General features: G+C 47.7%; 2 protein-coding genes across 8 annotated transcripts in view; one reads left to right on the top strand and one right to left on the bottom strand.

Moving 5' to 3' along the window:
* Positions 1-917: 917 nt before the first annotated feature.
* marchf5 (membrane-associated ring finger (C3HC4) 5) lies at positions 918-16,013 on the bottom strand. Its single transcript, XM_076169269.1, has 6 exons — positions 15,590-16,013; positions 8,496-8,698; positions 3,069-3,199; positions 2,785-2,968; positions 2,476-2,642; positions 918-2,264 (listed from the first exon to the last, which is right to left on the bottom strand). Exons 1-6 carry the CDS (start codon positions 15,631-15,633, stop codon positions 2,148-2,150), a joined length of 846 nt encoding a protein of 281 aa, XP_076025384.1. The 5' UTR covers positions 15,634-16,013; the 3' UTR covers positions 918-2,147.
* The window catches only part of cpeb3 (cytoplasmic polyadenylation element binding protein 3), a 33,021-nt gene continuing 25,130 nt past the window's right edge, over positions 14,520-22,410 (top strand). For 4 of the 7 annotated variants that reach the window (XM_076169263.1, XM_076169265.1, XM_076169266.1 and 1 more), the window contains exons 1-2: positions 16,625-16,737; positions 18,425-19,374. In XM_076169263.1, coding sequence (XP_076025378.1) covers positions 18,436-19,374 — 939 coding nt within the window. In that variant the 5' untranslated portion in view covers positions 16,625-16,737; positions 18,425-18,435. Of the gene's footprint in view, positions 14,577-16,624; positions 16,738-18,039; positions 18,152-18,424; positions 19,375-20,415; positions 20,526-22,410 lie in introns of those variants that run through there. The other 3 variants (XM_076169264.1, XM_076169262.1, XM_076169268.1) reach the window with 3 other exon arrangements.

The following is a 22,410-nucleotide window of genomic DNA, read 5'->3' on the forward strand; positions in this document are numbered from 1 at the left end:
CAAAAAGCAGCTGTGAGACAAACCTGTAAACATTTCATGATGTCACAAAGGTTCGGAGAAGAGCTGAGGTTTCCTGAATATATGCACTTCTCTCGCAAAGCAATAAACTGAAAAGATGTGGAGCTGTGAACCAGTTGTGCAGCAGCTTCCAGTCGTTCTCCAGCCCGACGTGAGGAGACGACTGGCGCTCTGAGTGGATGGTGATGCATGTCGGCGCCATGAAAGCATGGCCGCCTCTCTCAGGTGCTAACCAGCTTTGCTGTGTCAAAGCGCTGCTGGCAGGAGCTGCCACACCACCAAAAAACCAATTTGATTTCTTGTTTTTTGCTCCTCGTTCCCTCTCATTGCTTATTAATTGCTGAAGGATGGTTTGATGTATTGATGAGTTCTCTAAGGAAGTATTTGTACTAACGCTGCACCAAAAGCTTCAAGCTTCTTCCAGCATTTTACTACGTCTCAGCCAGATCAAAACCATTATAATAGGGTTTTTTTAATCCCCCCTCCTGCCCCTTTCATCAACTGCTGTGTGAAAAGGTATTAAATATCGTGTCACAACCCGAAGACGACCAGCAGCAGCCTTAGGTAGAAACCCACTCACACAGCCCGTGAGTAGCGATTATGTGAGTGTTCATTTTCCATGCAGTGTTGAGACTAGAACCATTACATATCAGGCTGAGGAGGGGAGGAGGGCCATGCACTGTTTACAACGTGAAGTAGACGACCCGATGATGGATTTACATTTAGGAAATCATTTTTAATTTCTGGACGTCTTTGGAAACAAATGGCGGATGACTTATTTGCAGATGTTTTTCTTTGTTCTTGTCTCCTGTGTGCTTCTAATTAATAAATGACTGAATGGAACCATTTGTTTGTGTAAATATTGAGCCGCTTCTTGCCCCCAAATCACTCTGAACACATTCAACTTTTGGAAAAATACATTTATTCACATGACTGACCGTGTAAGCCATTAACTCAGAAGCAAAGGTCTGTACAACAGTTAACACAAATGCAATGTTTGGCAGAGTGGCGTTATTACAAAGAATGTACAGGGACAAACTGTTTACATGTGCAGGTTAAATATTCCGGCTGTGGCCTCTGCATGCTTTTCCCACACAGTCATCACATAATCCGCTTCCTATGTCATCCGGTTCCAAGTAAAGTTCATAATCACAATTGTGAGCGAGAGTCCTGTGAATATCACCTGCTCCCGTTCCAATGTACTGCACGGTAATCATCACAGATCTGAAGTAACTACATGGTTCACACTCCAGCAACACATCCAAACTCCAACAGCAAAGAAAAAAAGGTTTCTGCTTCCACGTGTTCAGAGCCGCCCAGAGCGTTCCAACTCATCTCGTATCGTCCACCTGTCTGATCGCCCGTCTCTTAGCGACCGGTGGCGTTCCGAAGGCAATGAAAGCGTCAATATTTGTCCCGTAAAGCTGCAGACGGTCACAGAACACTGCCAAGGCATGTGAACAAAAAGAAAAAGTCCCCCGTGTAAAGCTCCTGGGGTGTGAAGGTGTGGCCAGCGTGTTGGGTTTGTCCCGTGTTAGGTTGGAGTCGTCAGGAGCATTAAGTCTTAAACCAGACGTTAAAGCTGGATTGGCCTCAGGTGGAACGATGCGACTTTACTGCCACATCCACAAACTGTTTACATCTTTATTCTTCACTAATACATCCATACACAACTTAGGCAATATAAACCCCTGACGTTGGCAAAGGGCAAAAATCTGCAAAATAAACGTTATAAAACAATCATTTATTATTATAAAACTTTCTAATTACACATGCCCCGCACTTTCAATCATCTTAAAATACGGTAAGTTTACAATAAGTAATGGTAATGTTATGACTCAGACCTCACTGCTGCCTCCTCCGTGGGTTCACTGTTTCAGTCTTCAGTGTGTTCACCTCCTGTACGTTCCCAGAGTGTCATCCGTCTTCCTACGACAAGCATCAAAAGTTTAAAACCAAATGTGCGATGGAGGCGGCGGCGGGGATTCTCTGCACAAAATGCCGGCGGTGCTGCGATGATCGGGAGGGGAAAAGTAATGAGGCGACACTGATCCCAGGTTTGTTCCACGAGTGATTCCTGACGGGAGCGCGGCGGGGTTTTCCGGTTGGCCGGTGCGCTTGGTCCGCCTTCAGGCCTCCTCCTGCTCGGGGAAGTTGAGGATCTTGCGGTGGGCTTGTCTCAGGTACTGCTGCTGTTTGAAATAGACCTTGAACGCACCCTTGATTGCCACAAAAGCGATTCCACCCTGCAGGCGAACACATGAGAAAGATGCAGCTCAACACGAGAGGAAAACAAGAGAGCGGCGGCTTTACAGAAGAAAGAATAAAAGGGGTTGAAAACTGAATTAAATAACTAAATATGATGCTTTTGAATCCAACTCGTCTAAGACTCGTCCTGAGTAAGCCTTAATCATTTACTATCACTTGGTACATTCCATCTCGTGTGATGTCACCCACCAGGATGGTCCTCTGCAGGTTGGAGTTGACGCTGCTGAACATGAGCTTCCCCACGATGGTGGCGATGGTGGGGAAGACCAGGGCGCCGCAGAGGATGCGCGTCGCCGACACGTGGTCGGCCAGGGGGCTGGCCTCCGCCGGGATGCGGGGCACCGGGTAGCCGATCCCTGCAGGGGGTGAGGAGGAGAAGAAGGCAACACGTGGGTCATTGGGAGCACTGAACACACTGCAGATGCCCTGATGAAGGGAAAGACTGAAGCCCTGCCAACGTGACGAGCGGCGGACGGCAGGGACTTCCTGTTTGCTGACCTGGGAAGATGCTGTTGAGGATCTGGAGTTTGTTGGAGTACTTCCTCCACAGGCGCAGCACGTAGTCCTCCCAGCGGATCATCTTGCCCAGGATCAGCATGACGGGGATGGTGGGCAGGCCGATGAGCAGGAAGAGAGGGTCGGCCCGCTCCATCACGTCCAGGCCCTCTTTATGGCCCACCACCTGGGGAGGGGACACACAGGAAAGGGTTAAAATAAAAACCTTAGACTCGAGCGTGGGTGCAGTGAGTGACAGCAGAGACGTGGAGGAGGATCAGGCTAACCTGCATGACCGTGACGGCGCCGTAGGTGACGGCGGTCCAGTAGATGGAGCCGACCATGATGCCGGCGGCAGCAAAGGGGCCGGCCTTAGAGATGAGCCGGTCTGCCAGGTCCAGAACATAAACCACTGGACCTGAAGGAGAACAACAGAGGGGGGGGGGAGACAGTTTAGTGCCATTAGTCAACAATTGCAAATTCAATGTCGTCTCAGTCTGACACCACTTTAACATCTGAACAAATAACTTCAGTCCACATATAAAACACAGGAGTCTGCAGATATGAGACACTACTGAGGGGAACACACACACACACACACACACACACACACACACACACACACACACACACACACACACACACACACACACACACACACACACACACACACACACACACACACACACACACACACACACACACACACACACACACACACACACACACACACCCCAGAGTGTGTGTGTCCAGCAGGGGTCATGAGATGACTGTTGACCTGCGTCTCTGTTCCCCACAGTGAGACACAGCAGCCACGACTGACTGAACTTTCCGCTCCTCTGCTCTGCAAATGTTTCCGTCTTGGCCTCGGGGTCGAGCGGTGAGAGGAAAACGTGGTGAGGACGCTCACGCCAAGCACAGGAAGTGGGTCGAGTGGACGAGGCCCTGTACGGCCACGCTCCTTTATTAAACAGGTACGCAGACGTCACAACGCCAGAACAACTCAGGAGGTTCTGCTGCTGTTGCCTCATCCCGGCTCCACTCCAGGGAAAGCATGCAATATTTACAGGCAGGCTGCGTGACTTCCTCGCTCCGGCCCACCGTCCACTTCCTATTAATACACCCACGGGGACCGGGAGTCAGAGGGAGGGAGGCAGGGCGGGGACGCGACCAAACACAGAGGACGGGGGACTAAACCCATTACTGCAGGATTAGAGCCAAAGAATGACATGAAGCACAAACCAGCACCAGGCTGCATTACGTCATGATGTCGACCAGCCCAATACAAATATGAGTAGAGATCATTTAACACCTGGACGCTGCAGTTTGAAGTTGACTTGTCCGGTTTTTTGCCCCTCACTCTGCTCTGCCTGAGGCCAGAATAAGACAGCAGAGCTCTGTGTGTGAATCAGTAATCGATCATTAACACAGAGGTCCAATCATTGATTAAGGAAACTTCTACAAATAGACTTCTGCCTGAGAATGCAAACATTTAGCGTTGAGCTTTGAAATGGATACATGCAGACGCATCTCATCTAGGGGTGTGTGTGTGTGTGTGTGTGTGTGCGCGCTGAGTCATTGGACACTACAGCAAGACTTGGTTTCCGAGCACCTCTGGCCGCGTCAGCAGCAGACTGACAAATGTACAATCCCGTGTGTACAACGTACGTGTGTGTGAGTGTGTGTGTGTGTGTGTGTGTGTGTGTGTGTGAGAGAGAGGGGAAAAACATGACCACGGGCCGACCTTGGCCCAACCACAGCTGGACTGTTTTCATCACACAAAGTTAAGGAGACTCTGCTACAGTTTGGCTCGTCGGCCTCGGAACAGATCAAACTCTATTATCTGATATGAAGGCGGTGGAATCAAACTGTAAAATGTGCGACTGCATTGTTGACGCCACACTCAAAGGCAGCTGAACTTTCCCTTCACATCAGTGTGTGTTAATACGTCTTAATGCGTCACATTTGGATGACGGCGTCGGCATCCCCTCCTCTCTCCTGTCTCTCTGGCCCAGGCTGCCCTTAATGGCTGCTGGCAGGAAGGAGAGCCCAGCCCTTCATCACAGGGGCGGTCTGGCAGCAGATTTCATAATTAAGATTATTAAAGAAAAGGAGGAGGAGGAGGACAGGAGAAAGGGGAAGAGTGCACGTCCGTCCCGATTCCTTCCGCTGCGTGACATGTGCGTGTGTGGGCGTGTCGCCCCTCTCTAGGCAAAGTGACAGTAATGGAGGAGCAGCAAGGACGCGTCGCCCTCTGCGTTTCGCTGCCAGGGCGAGAGCCGCGTGACGGCCGAGCTGCGGCTCTGCGGGGCGTTTCTAGCCTCCCACGACAATCGCAACCCCCAGACACCCAGACTGAGAGCTGTCCACGCATACAGCAGCAGGGCGGGAAATCACTCTGAGGCTATTTTACAGAAGGAGAGGTCTATAAGTCAGGTGGCGTTTCAGCAGGCCGGCTCTGAGGCTGTGAGAAAGGAAGCAGAGCGGATAAAAGTGGAAACGTAATGCTGCAACAATGATACAGCAGAATCACTCTGCAGCGCTCCTGCCCACTTGGAAGTGCGCTCATGTCCTGAGCATCCTAAATGTAGAATCACTCAGACAGCAAAAAAAAAAGAGAAACATAGGAACACTTCTGTCATCTCTGGTTTAGTTCAGTTACTTCCTCTTCTTCCTCTTCTTCTTCTGCTGCTCGTCTGGTTTGAAAGCAGCAGCAGTTCAGAATGCAGATGCGGTTTGTAAATCATTCAAATGTAGAGAATTACTCGCAAATGCCACCGGGGCCGGCCGTTCTGACGGAGGAGCGGCTTCGTCAACCCTACAGATTTAAATGCGCGAGGTGATCAGCAAACTCAGGAGGCTCAAAGGCTCGAGGGGCAGAATCGCACCGACGAGCTGCGTCCCTGCGCTCCGTCACCCCGAAAAACGCCGCTGAGCAGAGCTGTAATGATGTGTGAATGTTATGGAAAAGTCAGGGGGGGGGGGAGGAGGAGGAGGAGGGGACAGAGAGAACAGAGGAGAGGAGAGGAGAGGACAGGTGGAGGAGGTGAAGCACAGGCCAGACAGAGCGGCCGGCTGCTGATCCAGGGCAACGCGGCTCTATTTTTGGAAGCTGGCGATTTTATGGATTCAACCGCAGAGCAGCAGCGTCATTCATCCCCCGCACCCCCCCTCCTCTTCCTCCTCTGCCCCCTCTCCTCCCTGCTCTGTCATTCCCAGATGAGCTGCTCTTTCAGCTCTGCCCGTGAGCCGTGAGCCGCCTCTCCGCTCCCGCAGATACAAGAGGAGCCTCTAGGGGAGAAAACAACCCTCAACAGGCTTCTCTACTTCCTGTTCGGACGCAATCGTTAGAAACATTGACCTTTATGCGTCTTCAAGGACACAAAGAGTGAATCTGAAATCATTGCAGGACGCATTAGTCACAGCCAAGCAGCACCAAGTAGATGATGATGACGATGATGTTCTAACCTTCCCTTCATCACCATCACCACTCTAAACTCCATCTCAGCATTGTTTGGTCGAGCAAAGACCTGACTTTTGGATTGACTTTGCTCAGTGGGTTGATATTGGTAGATAAGTCTGTCTCTGTCTTTATCCTGTTAGACTTCCAGTCCACTTCCTGTCTAACACTTATATAAGAGCCTCCATAAGTGATGGAATGGCGAGCTTACCGTACTCTGATTCTCTAAGGGTGCCGTCACTCAGCTGATCACCGGCAGCATTACATTACATTACATTACCAGACTCTTTTATCCGACTAAGCGACTTACATTACATATGTTAAACATATCTGATGTTATGGGTGGCAAAGTCATGTTGAGTGGCACACACAGTGACGTTATGTTGTTGTATTTTATGTTATGACGTTATTTTTCTGTGGTGACGTGTGTGTCTGCGAGCACTATTTATACTGCGTGCATGCGCAAATAAACGCTCTTAAGTTCCCAGACGGTGTCGGTCTGTATTTGTTCTCCCGTGAATATTAGCCACAAGAGGGTGTGAGCTAACCGTACAACATACCACCCTTCGCAGAGGGGGGAGCAATTGAGTGTTCGGTGCCTTGCTCAGGGGCAGGGACTCGAGCCGGCGACCCCCCGGTTCCCAAGCGGAAGCTCTACCCACTGAGCCACTGCCTGAGGCAGCAGAGGAAGAAGCTCCCTTTTCTAAATAAACCCGTCACCGAGCTTTACTGCCGCCGGCCGAACTGCCGGAGTGTCCAGAAGACGTGACGAGGAGGAACTGATGAGCCTGACAACAAACGCCAGAATAATAGTTTCTCATCGGCTTGTTAGAAAGTCTCGACGGCTCAGATCGGCTCAGGCTCATCTGTGTGCCTGAACACTCGAGTCCCACAGAGATATTAAACAGGAGCGATGTGTGGGGCTGAAACCACCTGAGTTCACTTTAGAGTCTCTGGATGGACCTGGAATTAGAACCTGGAAGTTGATTAAGGTTGTACATGGTGTGTGAGCTCCTTTCCCTCCTCCCATTCAACAGCATTGACTTGAAGACTTCACAATGTCCAAATCTCTCTAACCTGTTTACCACATAGGTGCCCACTCTCTCTGTGGGAGGGGAAGCGACCCAGTGACCTACCAGGTGCAGCCAGAGGGTTATTCATCAGGAGGTAGAGGCCAAAGAAAGGGGAGCGTTGCTTTATTTGCTTATGGCTCCGTCCTGAGTGACAGCACAGGCCCGGCCACTATAAATACACTTTGAACCTGTTTACCAGTTGGGCCAGGCCTCCTACAGACACACATTGTTTTAAGGCCAGCTCCCGTCTCAGATTGCAACGTCTCTTTTAGTGGAGGACCGGAAGGTAATGAGCCGACAGCTGATGGTGAGCTAGTAACGCCTGTGTGCCGCCGCCGCCCCTAAAAACGTGCAGCTTCCGCATTTAACAATAAAAACGGGCAACAAATGGACAGAGGTGACTTTCTTCTCCTTCCTCTCGTGCGCAACATATTTCTGTCGTCATCTAAATCTGTGCAGCAAACGCACAGAGGGGGAAATAAAAGGCGACGGTCTGAGAGCGACTGGAAGAGTCAGCGAGATCCGGCAAAACAAACACGGCGGCGTGCGTTCGGCCTGATGAGTCATCGCCTGCGTTCGCGTACGGCCCGCTGCCCGACGTGTCCGGGTGATTAAGGCGGCCCCCGGAGCTCTGCCTTCTGGTTCTCATCGGGGCTAAAACGAACTGTTTACCCAGATCACCGCAGAACCTACGCCGGAGCTCTGGAGTAAATAAACATGTGCTCTCGGGGCTGAAGCTTCAGTTACAGACGGTAGCCATTACGCTCCGCCTCGGAGGAGAGTCTCAGCAGGCTGCTTACGCGGACGTTTGCTCTGCGATGCTGCTTCTTGGACAACTGGAGGAAAGCCACGTTTGTTTTTTACGCCGCATGGAATCTTAAATCGGACGCCTGGGTCGTCTTTAGAGCGGCGCCCGGCAGAGATGCGAGCGTTCTCACTTTCTTCATAGTTTCAAACAAACGCCTCGAGTGAAACGCTGCAATGCCAAGAGATTACATTAGAGGATAGAAGTTCTTTACAGCTTTGGCAAATTATTATGCAGAAGCTGTATCTGAGGGGAAAAGCAGCAACACTTGGATCTGCAGCAAGACTATGGTCACAGGAAGTGAAGCGGAGGTTTTCTTTTTGTCCCTGCAACACTAAACTAAACTCTCGTCAAGGTCGTCTCGCTCACCACCCACCCAGTTTGGGGAAGACGATGAGGTACTCGGCGTTGCACTGCGGGCACGCCACCCGGGCCGTGCTGTTGCCCCGCTGCTTCTCGTCCACCCAGCGCTGCAGGCAGGCCTGGTGGACCCACTTGGTGGAGCCGCGGCAGCGACACGGACGCACCCACTCCGCCGTCCGGTCGTCCTCGTCCGTGGCGAAGCACACCCAGCAGCCCCTAAGACAAACACACACACACACATAAGCCAAAGGTCACGCGGGTTCACAGGCTGGCAGCCGGTGTCTGATGGGTGAATAAACACAGTGGGTGATTACAGTCTAAAGTCATTGTGTGCACTGTGCATCCGTGTGTTTGCACATGTGGGCGGGCGGAGCAGGGGAGTGAGAGCGAGAGCAAACACCGCTAATGTAAGCGCTCCTGTCCCCTTTGCAAGAAAAGCGGGCCGTCAGCAGAATAAAGTCACTCTAAACATGAATTAAAGGTTTCAGCTTGGATCAGGATTATTCAGAGTTCTCACCGGGGGAAAAGTGTGGGTGAGGCCATTTTTCAGCATTGAGGGAATGATGATGATGATGATGAGGCAGTGATCAAAGTCTCTCAAGTAACTCCAGACTAAATGCTCTAGATGGAACACGGACACACGCACGGACACACGCACGCACACACACACACACACACACCCACGCAGCATCACTCCAGGCCAGTGACTCTGCACAAATCAGCAAACATCAATGCATAAACTTCTATAGGCGAACACGCCGCCATGCCAGCTCCTTGTCACGCACGTCTGACGGCACGGCAGGACCGCCTCAGTGCAAACGGGCCAGCTCAAACAAACCGCCGGCCATCCTCCTGCCGTCTGGTTTCCTGGAAAAGAACCTCCATCTAATACTCGAGACCACTTCACAAACGACACTTTGAACGTCTCCCCTCTGACCCCCGAGCCTCACAAAGACATCGTCCTGCCTCTCCTCCCTAAAGGTCCCAAACCAGAGGCAAATGAGGGCAGGAACTCCACTACACTCTGAGGACTGCAGTGGCCCAACAATGGCTTCATTCCTCCGACTACCTTCCCTCCCTCTTAACCAGTTCCTCCCTAACATCTGGGAGACACTCCAATAGCCGTGTTCCCACATCTGCAACTGTGACATTAGATTGTTTTCATATTCAATCATCAGCGTGCGACAGGCTGGAGGGCTGAGACGTCCTGTGTCTCACTGCACTTGTGTCTGGATTTGGGACGATCCTCCAGAAGGAAAACACTAAATCATACCAACCTGAATCTAAAACGTGAAGACACTCCTTCAAGCCTCATTCACATTCAAATACGGCGTGGGACCAGCCTGTTGCTAGGAGATGGACTGGATAAGGGACCGCTGATGTCGACCCATTGTCAGCCATCTATCAGCGTGTGGCATTTAGGTTCAGTCAAATGATATCCAGTGATTGCGGTCACCACACCAAACTATACCGTCCGTCAATCACCGACAGTTTTTAGAGGCAGCCTCCTAGTGGCCGTTAGCGGCGGTGCATCTTGATATACTTCCAAATTGGCATCGACGTCGGGCAAGTACTTGAGTCAAACATGGCTAAAATGAATCTTATGATTGGTGTTGTACACTTGAGCCGTGCTGCTTTCATTACTGAATAATGGATGTCAAATCTGGGGCCTCCTGTCATCGCCGTCGCAAGCCTCAGGTGTGCTCTGTTACTGCGGCCACAGGGGAGTCGGAGGCGGGGAGGGGGGCTCCTTTGTGAAAGGCCACGGAGGACCAGCTTGAATTATTTGCTCAGGTTGCCGCCTGCCTGCGATGGCTGATTTTTCCAATACTCCCCTGGCGCTGAATAAAACATGACGACGCAGGAGAGGAGCCTCCGGGTCGATGTGCTCGGGTGACACGGCCGGCTGAAGGGCCACGATGGCATATACGCACGCAGTCAATCTGAGTCTGATGGAAACTTTAACCCCCTATTCTCTCGGCTACTCTCACCGAGCTCATCCTGTTTCGGCCCACCCGTCTCGTCTTTGCTTCCGTCAGTGAGCTGAACCTGCGTACTACACAAAGCTTCTCAACACCATGTGGCGCTGCGTACAGACTCAATCTATCTGTGTTTTGACGAGCTATAACATGGTGTGTGTGGTGCTGTTATGGTGCATGTAGGCTTCTCTAAGTCGGGGTGTATAGGATAGAAACTGTGAGCTACATGGTGGCACCGGGATCCAATCGGCAGTCGGGATAAAACATGAGCGATATGCTGACTGATGTAACGGGCAGCTGTCCGCACGGGAGCGCGACAGTTTAGAACAAAACCCCGGCGCTCCCTCAGAGTTGATGGCTCCTGTTCCTGTAACCCGGCCCTGCAGCATGACAGGCCCCAATACAGCGGCACAGACATGCTATCCTCCGTGCGAAACCTTAATCTCCACCTCACCATCGCCTCAACCCTGTTAAACAGCACACTCACACAGATAACGCACACAAGGGTACAGGAAGAACCTACATATGATTGCAAACGTATGAATTGTAATCAATGGACTGTAATAAATCTAATATTCAGACCTAAACACAACAGCTAATCGCTTTTCCTCTCGATTCCATAACAAACAACACAAGCCCAGTTTCTTGATGCACAATACACAAATGAAAGCTTCCACCTCCGCTGCCACATTCTGCCCTCGCTGCTAAATAAAAATGTGGACGATTTCCATCAAAACGTCACTGGACACCATGAGACCTGATGGCTATTTGCCTGGAAGTTGATGAAGCAAGGTGACCTACAATCCCAACGACTTATTTACATGTTAGACAGGCAGACTGAAGCGGAGCCTGGTCGTTTCCACAATGACCTATCAACCACATGCTGCTAGCCCACTTTTGTGTAACTTCGAATGATATGAGAACGGTTCAAAACTTTCGTGTGCTGCCCAGCGATCGCAAAATGGTAACCGCAGATCTTTCAAAAACAGACGAGCCTCCTGCGTTGCGCTTACGGGTGTAACTTTCACCATCTCACAAGGCGACGGCATCATAAAGACGCCGACGGGATGATTGACACCGAGCACAAAGGTGAGAGAGACAACACGGCCACTTTCTCATCATCTCACAAGTCAGGCACCGGGTTCTTTAAACTCTCCTAAGCCGCTCCACAAAGGCTCCTTTCACTCGCCGGCGGTCACGTGACTGTGGGAAAACGGGACAAAAGCGGTGCGCTGGAGCGCCGGATTCTGGCCCACAGTGATTTTGAAGGGAAGGTCAAGGCCAAGGACATTTTTTCCACTTCTGCTCAGTCACAAACTAGTCATGTCAGATTCCGTTAATGACCAATGATTCCCTCTCCAGTGAACAATTCAGTGACCTATTACCTTCTGTACCTTTTAAGTCCATGCAGCCTCAATTATTCCTTTATTACACAACATACCAGTGTCAACATCTTTGCTTTATCACAACATACTGACCACATAATTACAGTTTTGACATTGACAACGACGCTCGCAACATTTTCTATTTGAGCAGATAATTCATGTTTTTAAAGGACTAATCAAATCTCTAATCCAACCAAATCACATCGTACCATTGTGGAGCTCCACTGTGACGTTTGGCGAGTTACCTCTTGCGAATCACACGCACATTCGGCATATATTTACATAAGCAGTCGCAGAGGGAGCGACCGCGTCAGCCATGTGGACGACAAAAAGGAAGACGAGAAGAGGGGAAGGAGGGTGGAAACAAAAGGTCGTGCGAGAGCCAACAAAATGGTACGGCTGGATTGAAATGTGTCTCCTCCGTCTATTTGTGAAACACTGCATTGCAGGGGTAGGCGGCTGGCTTGTGGCAGGGCCCAGATAAGAGCCTGTGGAGCCTTGTGTTTGTCACCGATAGAGGCTGGGTACACAACCGTCTAAAGCGGGAGGACATGACATAGTACATCTTGCTATCGGCTTCTCAAACACAGTCGGGGGGGTTATTGCCTCCGTCACACCGCCGCGGTCGCCTGAGCAAAGACACGTTTCACAAAAAGCTCACATAAACCCCCGCTGTCTTTATGCTGCTGCGCCACACGCATGGGAAACCTTCTCAACATCCAAAGTTCAATATTGACAGAAAGTGCCACGTCAAATGCCTGCAGTGTGCCACTTTTAGCGCGCAGCATTACGTACGCTATCAAATACCAACCACTATTAAGAGGGAAAAGCATTTAAAGCATCTAATGTCGGCGCTTCTGTTTACCAGCACTCACGCAGGAGGAGAGTTCTAGTCAATACTGGCAGCGTGACGTGTGGAAAGCAGCCGACCGAAACGTGTCCGATTCCAAGAAGGAAACATCGCATTGATCAAACTGTTGATTATAGCGTTCAAAACATGCTCAACATTTTAGGGTGACCTTTTAACGACCGCATCATTAGGAACACCTGTGTAGCGATCATGGCCTTTAATCAGCATGTAGATAGGCCACACCTGTGCAGGAGCCGAACTTGGCAAAGCAGAAAATGAGGGCTCACAGTGATAAACACATTTTTGCAGGACCGCCACTATGAATCAAGCTTTAATACAACATTAAAACGTTGAAGGCAACACTGCGGCTTTACTCTTACTCTGGGGTTTTAACAGAAACAGCTTATAACTTGTTAGTGACTTGGCTGAAGCTACATGCCAATAAAAGTTAACTACCCATCAATTTTAAACCCTGTTTAAGACCCAAGCCACATCATGGCATAAATTGACCACATGTACAATAAAAGGACAGATAATTAGCTCCACAACAATCGGGGCAAATGTGCCTGTTTAGATCGGAGCCTAAAGTTTGCATCATACTGAACTTATTGAAAGTTCTTTTATGGATTAAAAAGGTCACTGAAAGGCCGCATCACTCGTCCCTTTAAAACCAGCGTGAACACAGAGATGTTCACAAATATTCCAGCCAAAGAACACAGGATCCCCAACACAAACCTGCCACCAGGCATCTGAGGAGGCTGAGGATGGCCATAAAAACACAAACAGAGGACACTTTCACAATTAAAGTTGAGCCCATGGCATTTGGATTTCTGCCTCGTGAGCCTACCAAACTGCCGAGGTAGCTTTGAGCAAGTTTCAGGATCTCAAACACCTCCGGGGGACCTGCAGAATTGCTGAATATGTGCCCTTGCATCCTTGATGCAATGTATACAGGGTAGGCAGAGGTGTGTTTAGAGCTCACTTGCCAAGTCTGGAACATATTATACAGTCTATATTATCCTCTTCAATGTGCCAACGCTACTTTTTCAGCAGTGCGTACAATAAAGGCCTAATTAGAGTTATTTGCAGAAAACTTGTCGCTCTAATCTTTTGGTGCATGTAACAAAATGTATTGGTGAGCTCAGTGCTTAGCTCTTAATTTGTTTCAGTTTACCATCATTTACACTGTTTCCTTGTGTACTCCTACCCACTAAAGACAAGGAAAAGACACAAGGAAAAGACTCGAGGACAGAGGAAGGATGATTTGAGAATGAGACGTTAAATCCTCAACAGAAGTGACATCACCGAACACCGCCGCACAGCTGGATCAGCCATCAGTGTGTGGAGCTGCTCTGTGCGATTGTTTTTATTTCCCACTTGGCAATAAAAAGGAAACATATTCTCAGGATTATTATGACCCTTTATAAGATAAGACTGACAAGCTCTGACACATGGACCACCAGCTGCAGCCATTACATCTACCAAAACATACCAAAGCCATCTCCACAGAATGAGCGTGTCAGTTCTACAACAGCTTATGGCTCCTAAAGCAAGCCTCATCAATCCTCACTCCTAAGGGAGGAAATACAAACTTTTGAAACGTCCAAAAAGATGATGGAACTAATTTCAGGGAGCCTGCACAGAACAATCAAAGAGCTTCCAAACCCCATGCTGAGGGGCCCTGTAGAAAAATGTATTTACGTCCAACAAATGGTGACTAAGGTACTGGCCGCCTTCCTCATCACCTTCCATGAAAGCTTTCACAGTGCTGGCTCTCTGTCTCCTGCAGAAGTCTGTAGAGAGCTGCCGTGAGCAAATACAGGCCGAGGAAGACAGATGCCAACTCGCTCATTCAAGAATGTGAGATGATTGGACGAATGGTGAGCCTTGCAATTCAACACAAAAGTACACACACACACAACATTCTATTTTGGAAAGCTATCAAAACTTTGACATCCTTCATGATGTCATTTGCGAGGGTCAAATCATTCCCGATTCTCAAAGTAGTGTGTGCGGGTCAATTATGCCATTAACAACTGTGGCATCATTTATGACTCAATTCATGTCTCCCATCTCGCAATACTATAATTTGGTAACGCAAATAATGAAACAAAAATGTAAACGAGATGAAAAGCACCCTATGCAAATGCAGAAATCCTGAACAATGTTTTTGAGAGGATTGGTGCTGATTGGAGGAATGGTGGTGGTCGTATTGACATGCAAACAGTAACTCAACACGAACATACACATGCTCAGATTCTAGATGTATGTATAGTATGTATGAAAACTGAATAATTTTTATTTATAAATAGAAATGCTTCAAATGTTTTTGCACAATGGACTCTGGCAAACTAATTAAACTTGGATTGAAATCTTGGACATGACCTAAATGATTACAAACTACAGTTGGTAGATGAGGAAAGTAAATAGATGTAAGATTGCACCTTATTTTTGATTGTAACTACTAAATATCTAGGAGAGATGGTGCAAACTTACAAAAGATGTCAGTTACACAAGAAAGGTCACAAAATGATTCGTATGTTAGTAAATTATTACCGTAGTAAGTCAATCAATTAAGGAAAACTTGTAAACGCTGCATGACCTTTACTACACAACCGACGGATGATGAATTAATAAGTGTTTTATAGTTTGTAGATGCAATAACATAATTCAGTTTTGATTATTATTGTTGACGCTAATGTAATTAAGACGTTCTTTATCATTAATGCCAACTAAACGACATAATAATGGTGTAATCTTAAGTTTGAAGTTGCGTGTTTCGTGTAACGATTCTCCTTAAAAACACAAACACACCATCCCCACTTTGTCAACAGCTGTGATTAACTGGAGCTGCGTAACTTCATTAGCACGTTAGCTTTCAACTTGAACTCACCTGTCCAAATTCTGCTGCATTACAACTGCACCCTGTTCCTCCATTAGTAGCGACGCAAAAAATAACCAAATGATATCTTAGTTAACGCGGTGGATTAAATGTGTTGCAGATAAAACGCTAAAATGGCACGCGCCTATTAAGATGTTGCAGCTGAGGATGGCGTCAAATCGCTGGCTAGCTAGCCGAGAAGCTAACGAGCGACATAGGCCTTTGTGTTGACACGGCACGTCAGCTGCAACTTAGCCAAATATAAAGCGTCTAAACAACTATTCCTACGCGGTCATGGTAGTTTAAGTGATATGAACTGACGAGCGGTGCACCACGTCGTGTAAAAATCCACTTTACATCCACTGAGGCTTTGCTTTTCATTGCATCGGCGTGACCGCTTGACTCCATTGACTGGCCGTCTCTGAGGTAACGCTAAGTAACGCGCGACAGTACGCGACTACGTCATGGGCAGCGACGTCCGAGGCGCAAGGGGCATCGTCCCGCTTTGAATCATGGGAAAAGTAGTTTAATAAAGCGTCCCTCCCTGATATGCTCCCAAAATATGAGATAAAGTATCACATCTGATCTGCCTAAAAGACATTAAGGCGTCGACAGTCATGAAGATGCATTTGTGGCTCCAGAACTCTTCCGAATGCGGTAAGATGTTGTTGTTAGCGCTTCTGATAAATCCATTTGCCTAGTTTTTGGTAAATATTTTTCTAGAGTATGGATTTCAAGATTTCTTTTAATAAAAAATATAAGCAAAGTACATAAATAATCGTAAATCTGCTGGTTCTATTGTGTTCTCATGCATGTCTGAGTTTTCGAGAGAGAGAGTGAGAGAGAGATTGTTTTATATAATGTTACCTCTCGATTTAAGCTGAACTGCAGACTGGCTCGGTTGGTACAGTTCACCTCAGCAATCTAAAGAAGAAAACGTATATTCTTCGTCTATATAGCATATATACCGGCACTCTGCATTATTGAAACTACAACTCCCTGCAGCCTCTTCTGCATCATCCATGCGCCGTAGTCAATCAGCTGTTGAGGCAACTGCTGACTATCTCGACACAAGGGTAGCTCGTTTGTCATATCTAAACCCAGACGTGGCAAACAGAAATAGCTTTATTTACAGGGTCCCAAAAGGGTGAACGATAAAGGTAATTTAAAACTTGACGATAGAAAAGAAGTGACCACGGTGTGTGCGTGCATGTTTGTTTTATGCCTGCATATGGATTTAAAGGGGCTTTTCAAGGCAAGACAGTTCCATGAAATGTATCGGATGCCTCATCGGCTCGATTAATGGGCATTTAATGGGTCATGTTTTGCCAGTGCTTTTGCTAAAGGGTCGTTGAGGTGCCCACCACTGGTCTGCTGATTATGCTGCTTTGGTGACCTTGGAAGCGCAGCTCTGGAGGAGAAAACACGGATTAACTGGTGGGGTGTGTGCAATGCGGGCTATTGCGATTACCTTGAAAGTCCTACTTGTATCACTGCCATCACGCTGCAGCCATAATCTTCGGTCATGTCTTCAGGAAGTGTTATTTTCCTAAGTCTACTAGTTAATTTGCCTAAGATATTGAGAGGCCATAGCCAAGTCTGCGTGTTAGCTCTCTAGCAACCAAGATCAGAGAAACAGGTTCACTGTCATGACAGCCGGTGCACTATCTGTGTTTATATGGGCTTTAATTTAGCTGTATTTTAACCTTCGGTCGTTGTCAGTGTAGCATAGCCTTTGGTTGTGGCTCGGTTGTCAGAACAAGCTCTGTGCTCACCGTAGCATAATGGAGCATAATGTGGTCAATAGGCTTAATGTTGTATGTTATAATGTGGTTGGATGGCTTCCCCATCCAAGTCTTCTCAGCCTGACAAGGTGCGCCTGTTATTTGATCTTTTGCAAAGCGTCGTGTCTCTGAAATGTGAAGGGTGATCTCTTGTGACTGCATTACAGCTTCTACGGGTGAAGAGACGATGAAGATTGAAGTGTCAGTGGTCATATTATGTCTTATATTGGCCCGATTACTTTATGTATCACTGCCAATACACTGTCTGTGTCACCTCGGTTCCATAATGCGCCATAACAAAATGTATACTTAGGATAAACCATAGTTCAGACTTGGTTTTTAAGCTATTTTAATCACAACAATGCCCGTTAGATAAGCTTTAAAAAGTTAACCGTCTATAGTTTCTCCTGTTTATCGTTCATCGTTTATCTTATGACAGCTTTAGACCACAGTACGGTGCTTTAAAGGACTGGCCGGTTCATGAGAGATCTTTGAGCTATAACCAAATACTTCAGGTGCGTCACATTCCACTGCGTAAGAGCTGGCAAAGTGCGCATTTTGGCCGGGAACCGCTTTGTGTACAAATATGATGCATTCACGGATGTTGAGCTACGTGGGTGAATACAAAACTGTCTTTTAACCTTGTTGAAGGACAGCTGTATTTACTGACGTATGTAAATGAATATAGGGGAGGTCCTTTGGAAGAAAAAAAAAACACGCACAGAATCAGTTTCACATTGCAGCTCCGGAGTTCCTGCGTGGAAGGAAAAACGATACGTGGCGAAAACTGGTGAATATCTGTCGCCATATGCTCCCGGATTCATTTGTGGCGGATTTCTGAATCACCTTCGTAAATCTTAAATAGTGTTGTTATTCCCTTTATTATTTTTCGGCTAAATGAATGATCAAGCGTTCGCTTTGCCGTTGCCCGGTCCATCCATCATATCATTATCGGAGTTGTCCCCCTTCATCAAACACTACGGCAGCCGAGGGCGCCTGGTGTTTGAGATCCTAAATAACAATCATAACAGTAACTCCTCGTCTCTGTTCTCCCCCGTTGCAGCTCAGCAAACCATGCAGGATGATTTACTGATGGACAAAAACAAAGCCCAGCCTCACCATCAGCAAGATCCGACGCAAGTAGACCCTCCTCCCTCCACCCCGACCCCGTCATCGGAACCCCCTTCCAGTTCATCGGAGTCGGAGAGTCCGTCGACTGGGAGCAACCAAGCGGCTTCAGCGCTGAATAGCAGCAGCAGCAGCAACAGCAGTAACAGCAGTCAGGACAAAGTGCCGATGGAGTCGCCAATCCTGCCCGGGTTGAGCTTCCACCACCAGCCGCAGGAGACCGGCGGCCCCCTTTCCTCTCCTTCCTCCTCGTTTGGGAGCACTTGGTCCACGGGAACTACAAACGCCGTGGACGACAGTTTTTTCCAGGGAATACCCTCGGTGAACGGGACGATGCTTTTCCAGAACTTCCCCCACCACGTCAACCCGGTGTTCGGGGGCAATTTCTCCCCGCAGATCGGTCTGGCTCCTCAGTCCCAGCAGCAGCAGCAGCAGCAGCAGCAGCATCAACACCAAGCGCAGCAGCAGCAGCAGCAGCAGCAGCAACCCCAGCAGAGAAGATCCCCTGTCAGCCCCAGCCAAGGCCCCTTCCCCCAGAGAAACGCTTATCAGACCATCATGAATAGCACCAAGGGGTCTTCTCCGTCTTCTTCTGCCTCGTCGTCCGCTTGGAATAATCATCAAAACGCTGCTTGGAGCACAGCCTCCAACCCCTGGAGCGGGCTGCAGGCAGGCAGGGACCCGCGCAGAGCAGTGGGCGTCGGGGTCGGCGTCGGCGTTGGGGTGCCGTCACCCCTGAACCCCATCTCTCCCATGAAAAAGCCCTATAGCAGCAATGTTATAGCCCCCCCGAAATTCCCACGAGCTGGTCCCCTCACCCCCAAACCCTGGATGGAGGAAAGCGCCTTCAGGACGGACAACAGCAACAACATACTGCCTTTCCAGGTAAACATCAATGCTTTCATTCAGATGTAATATAACAGAATTAAACCTGTGCTGAACGATAATACAGACGCACACATACGATCGTTTTAACTCTGATTGACCTCTAAAATCAATTAGGCCTATAGGTTATATTAAATCCACGGAAAATCATCATTACCGAGTAGCATTCTAAATAAAGAAAACGCAGGTGGATAAAAGGAGAATCTTATTTCACTCCACAGATTAAGGGATCATTTAATTAATTGCGTGACGTTGTGTTTTTATAAAGCGACCATCGCGTACTATCTATTGTTATTGTTATCAGTGTTGTTATTATTGAACATATGGCTCTCTGATGAGGATCCGGGCTGCGTTACATCACGACAGTTTGCTTAGATAAATAGAAAAGCTGACGGTCATATTATACCGGCAGAGCTGTAACCTGTAATGGGGGTTTTATATAAATAGCACGGTGGTTCGAAGAGGTGGATATGGTTAAAACGTTGGTATTTGCTTATTTTTACACATGCAAATGTCTGCCACACACGGATTCAGTCCATTTGAAACAGATGGTTCGTTGTGCACGATTTATTGCAGTAAATGGTTACATGTATTCATGTAGTCATATTGCCAGCTCACCCTCGTTGGGGCACATGACGCATTCAGGTGCTCTCGGAAACGGAGAGGGATTCTAATTCCGAATGACAGTTGTAAATATGTACATTTCACGGTCCAATTCTGATGTCAAGGTGATATACCAACCTGCTCCGTTAATGAGACATGATTTATTGAGGTGGATTGAAAATCCACGATGCGTTAAGACAACGCAGTGAATTCGACGTCATCGTTATTAACAAATGATGCTAAATACTGACATATATTGGTTTAACCCCAAGCTTTTAATACTAAATGATCAAGAAACCTCATTCTTCTGTCACTATTTCATGTCTTGGTCGTATTTTCGATGGGTTTTGAAGGCAACATCAATACTTGCATTTGATTGGCTTGTGGCGATTGGTGGGCGGGGTTTAAACCTGATCTCTGTAGACAGACGGAAACGGAGCACAGGTCCAACCCGGAAGTGACAAGATAAGCTCCCATTTCTTAACAAGTTAAATTTTCACACATCCAACTAAACTGCCAGAGCTTTTTTTATTAAGAATTCCAGCCAGGTATGTTTGTGTCACTGCAAGATAGCAGCTGTTTCATAAATACTAGCCTTATTTAAAAAAGAAGCTGATTAACAAGTCAAATTAGGCATTTATTAGCTTTAAGTGTTTGTCGTCGTGAATATGAATTGTGTCTTGCAATAAGGACTGTAAAGAAGACTGTGTGGGAGGAGGCGTCAAGCGGGAGACTTTCTGTACATTATGTAGTCTAATATTAGATGTCCACGTCATCTCTGTGGTGCTTGAATCAATCCACGCTGGTTTAAATATATTTAAAAGGGCCATCTTGCCTTGTTTAACACGTCTGATTCCAAAGTTGGCCAACAGGAACAGTCCCAATACTGTATGGCTGTTTCACATGGCCAGTCATGTGTTCTCCCTATGTTTAGTCATGGTGCCTGAAAAACAAGCCAGCATCAAAAATAAGCCGGCTGAATACTCCCTCTTAAGTCACCCGCTTACTTAAAAAAGGAGTACTTGTTCACCCATTAAAAGGAAGGACCCGGGAGAACGGAGCATGTGCCAAAATGTTAACCTATTACTGCAGAGAGAACTGCGTGTGCCGGGCAAGCGCGGCCCAGAGCGGGGTGAAATTCCAACCAGCTTGAAACGTATAGCCTTTTGAGGAGATAATGATTGTGTGTGTCAGTCTGTCCTTCCCCGTCTTCACTACTCGGTTTCCTCTCCCGAGCCCCTATCTCCTTTTTCCTCTCGACTTTGCTCCCTTACAGCACTAGTTAGCGCAAGGCGACAAGGTCAGGGGGCCACATGTCAGGCTGTATAGTGTGGTCTGTTTACTGAAGTGAAAGTCAGGCAAACAGCACAGATGACGTACCGCAGTCATCTGCTGTCACACAGACAACTGGTTAGACACGGAGCTGTACCAGTTCACTAGGCCTCTGCCAAAACTGATACAATGTGGAAAATCTGCCCCCGTCCAAAAGGAAGTCAATCACCATCTTAAACCCTAACACAGAAATGTATACGTTACATTTTAGGAGTACAGAGACGATGTTGCATCAATATCCTGTATATGTTACGTTGTTCTCAAAGTGTTTGAGTAGGAAGGTGTTGTGTTTTCCTGTCACAGTATCCATTACAGGGCTAAATGTAAGGTTCAGGTTTTGGAGATTTTAGGTTCTAGCGTTCTGGTGTTTCTTTTTTTTGTACTCATACATATATATTACCAAAATATTCTTCTTTTAGAGACCGAAAAATGCTCTGTTTTCCATTCATTAATTCCATTAGATAATTGTATTGGGTGTTTTCTCTTAAATGATTTTATATGAAATTAATTTCATCAACCTGGGACTTAGGTTTTATTTACCATCATAGTTCATGTGTCGTCCTTGGCGTGAATAAAATGCTTCACAAAATCCTAAGCTCCAGTATTTTGTCAGGATGGAACTTAGTGTTACTGTAAAATATCGGCTCATAAAATGTATATAGTGCAGTTAAAGAATGTTGTAGCTCAGCAAGCCTTTATGGTCACTGAGTAATTATCTATTACACAGAGGGGGACATTTTGCAAATGGTGATTCGATTGGCTCCCGGCTGTAGTTCACACCTAGCTGCCTTACAGTCGCACCCATAATTGGAGAAGACTTATCACCAGGACGCAAGGTCAGGGTGCCACATGTCAAGTGGCCTATTTACTGAAGTGAAACTCGGGCATATCACTGCTGTTTTGCTGTTTGCATTTGCTGCACGAGTCCCACGTGCGGGCCATCTTGTGACAGGTGTTACCGCTTGATGTTCTGTCGATCTACCTGGGAAAAGCTTTACATGTCCCAGATGAATTCAGGGTGAAGTGCCCACGTGCTCTGATATGTGCTCATACTCGCCTGCTGTCGGCTGCTGCTTTAAAGGCAGAGGTATGCGTGGAATT

Source organism: Genypterus blacodes, unplaced genomic scaffold (genome assembly GCF_046128005.1).
Source record: "Genypterus blacodes isolate CSIRO-AG114 ecotype Tasmania unplaced genomic scaffold, CSIRO-AGI_Gbla_v1 ptg000195l_1, whole genome shotgun sequence".
NCBI classification, from domain to species: domain Eukaryota; kingdom Metazoa; phylum Chordata; class Actinopteri; order Ophidiiformes; family Ophidiidae; genus Genypterus; species Genypterus blacodes.

Excerpts from the sequence above, each read along its gene's own strand:
- marchf5 (XM_076169269.1), bottom strand. The coding sequence starts at position 15,633 with ATGGAGGAACAGGGTGCAGTTGTAATGCAGCAGAATTTGGACAG. Across the intron at positions 2,969-3,068 it reads GCGCCGTCACGGTCATGCAG|GTGGTGGGCCATAAAGAGGG; the intron begins GTTAGCCTGATC and ends TCCCCTCCCCAG. Across the intron at positions 2,643-2,784 it reads CCTCAACAGCATCTTCCCAG|GGATCGGCTACCCGGTGCCC; the intron begins GTCAGCAAACAG and ends CACCCCCTGCAG.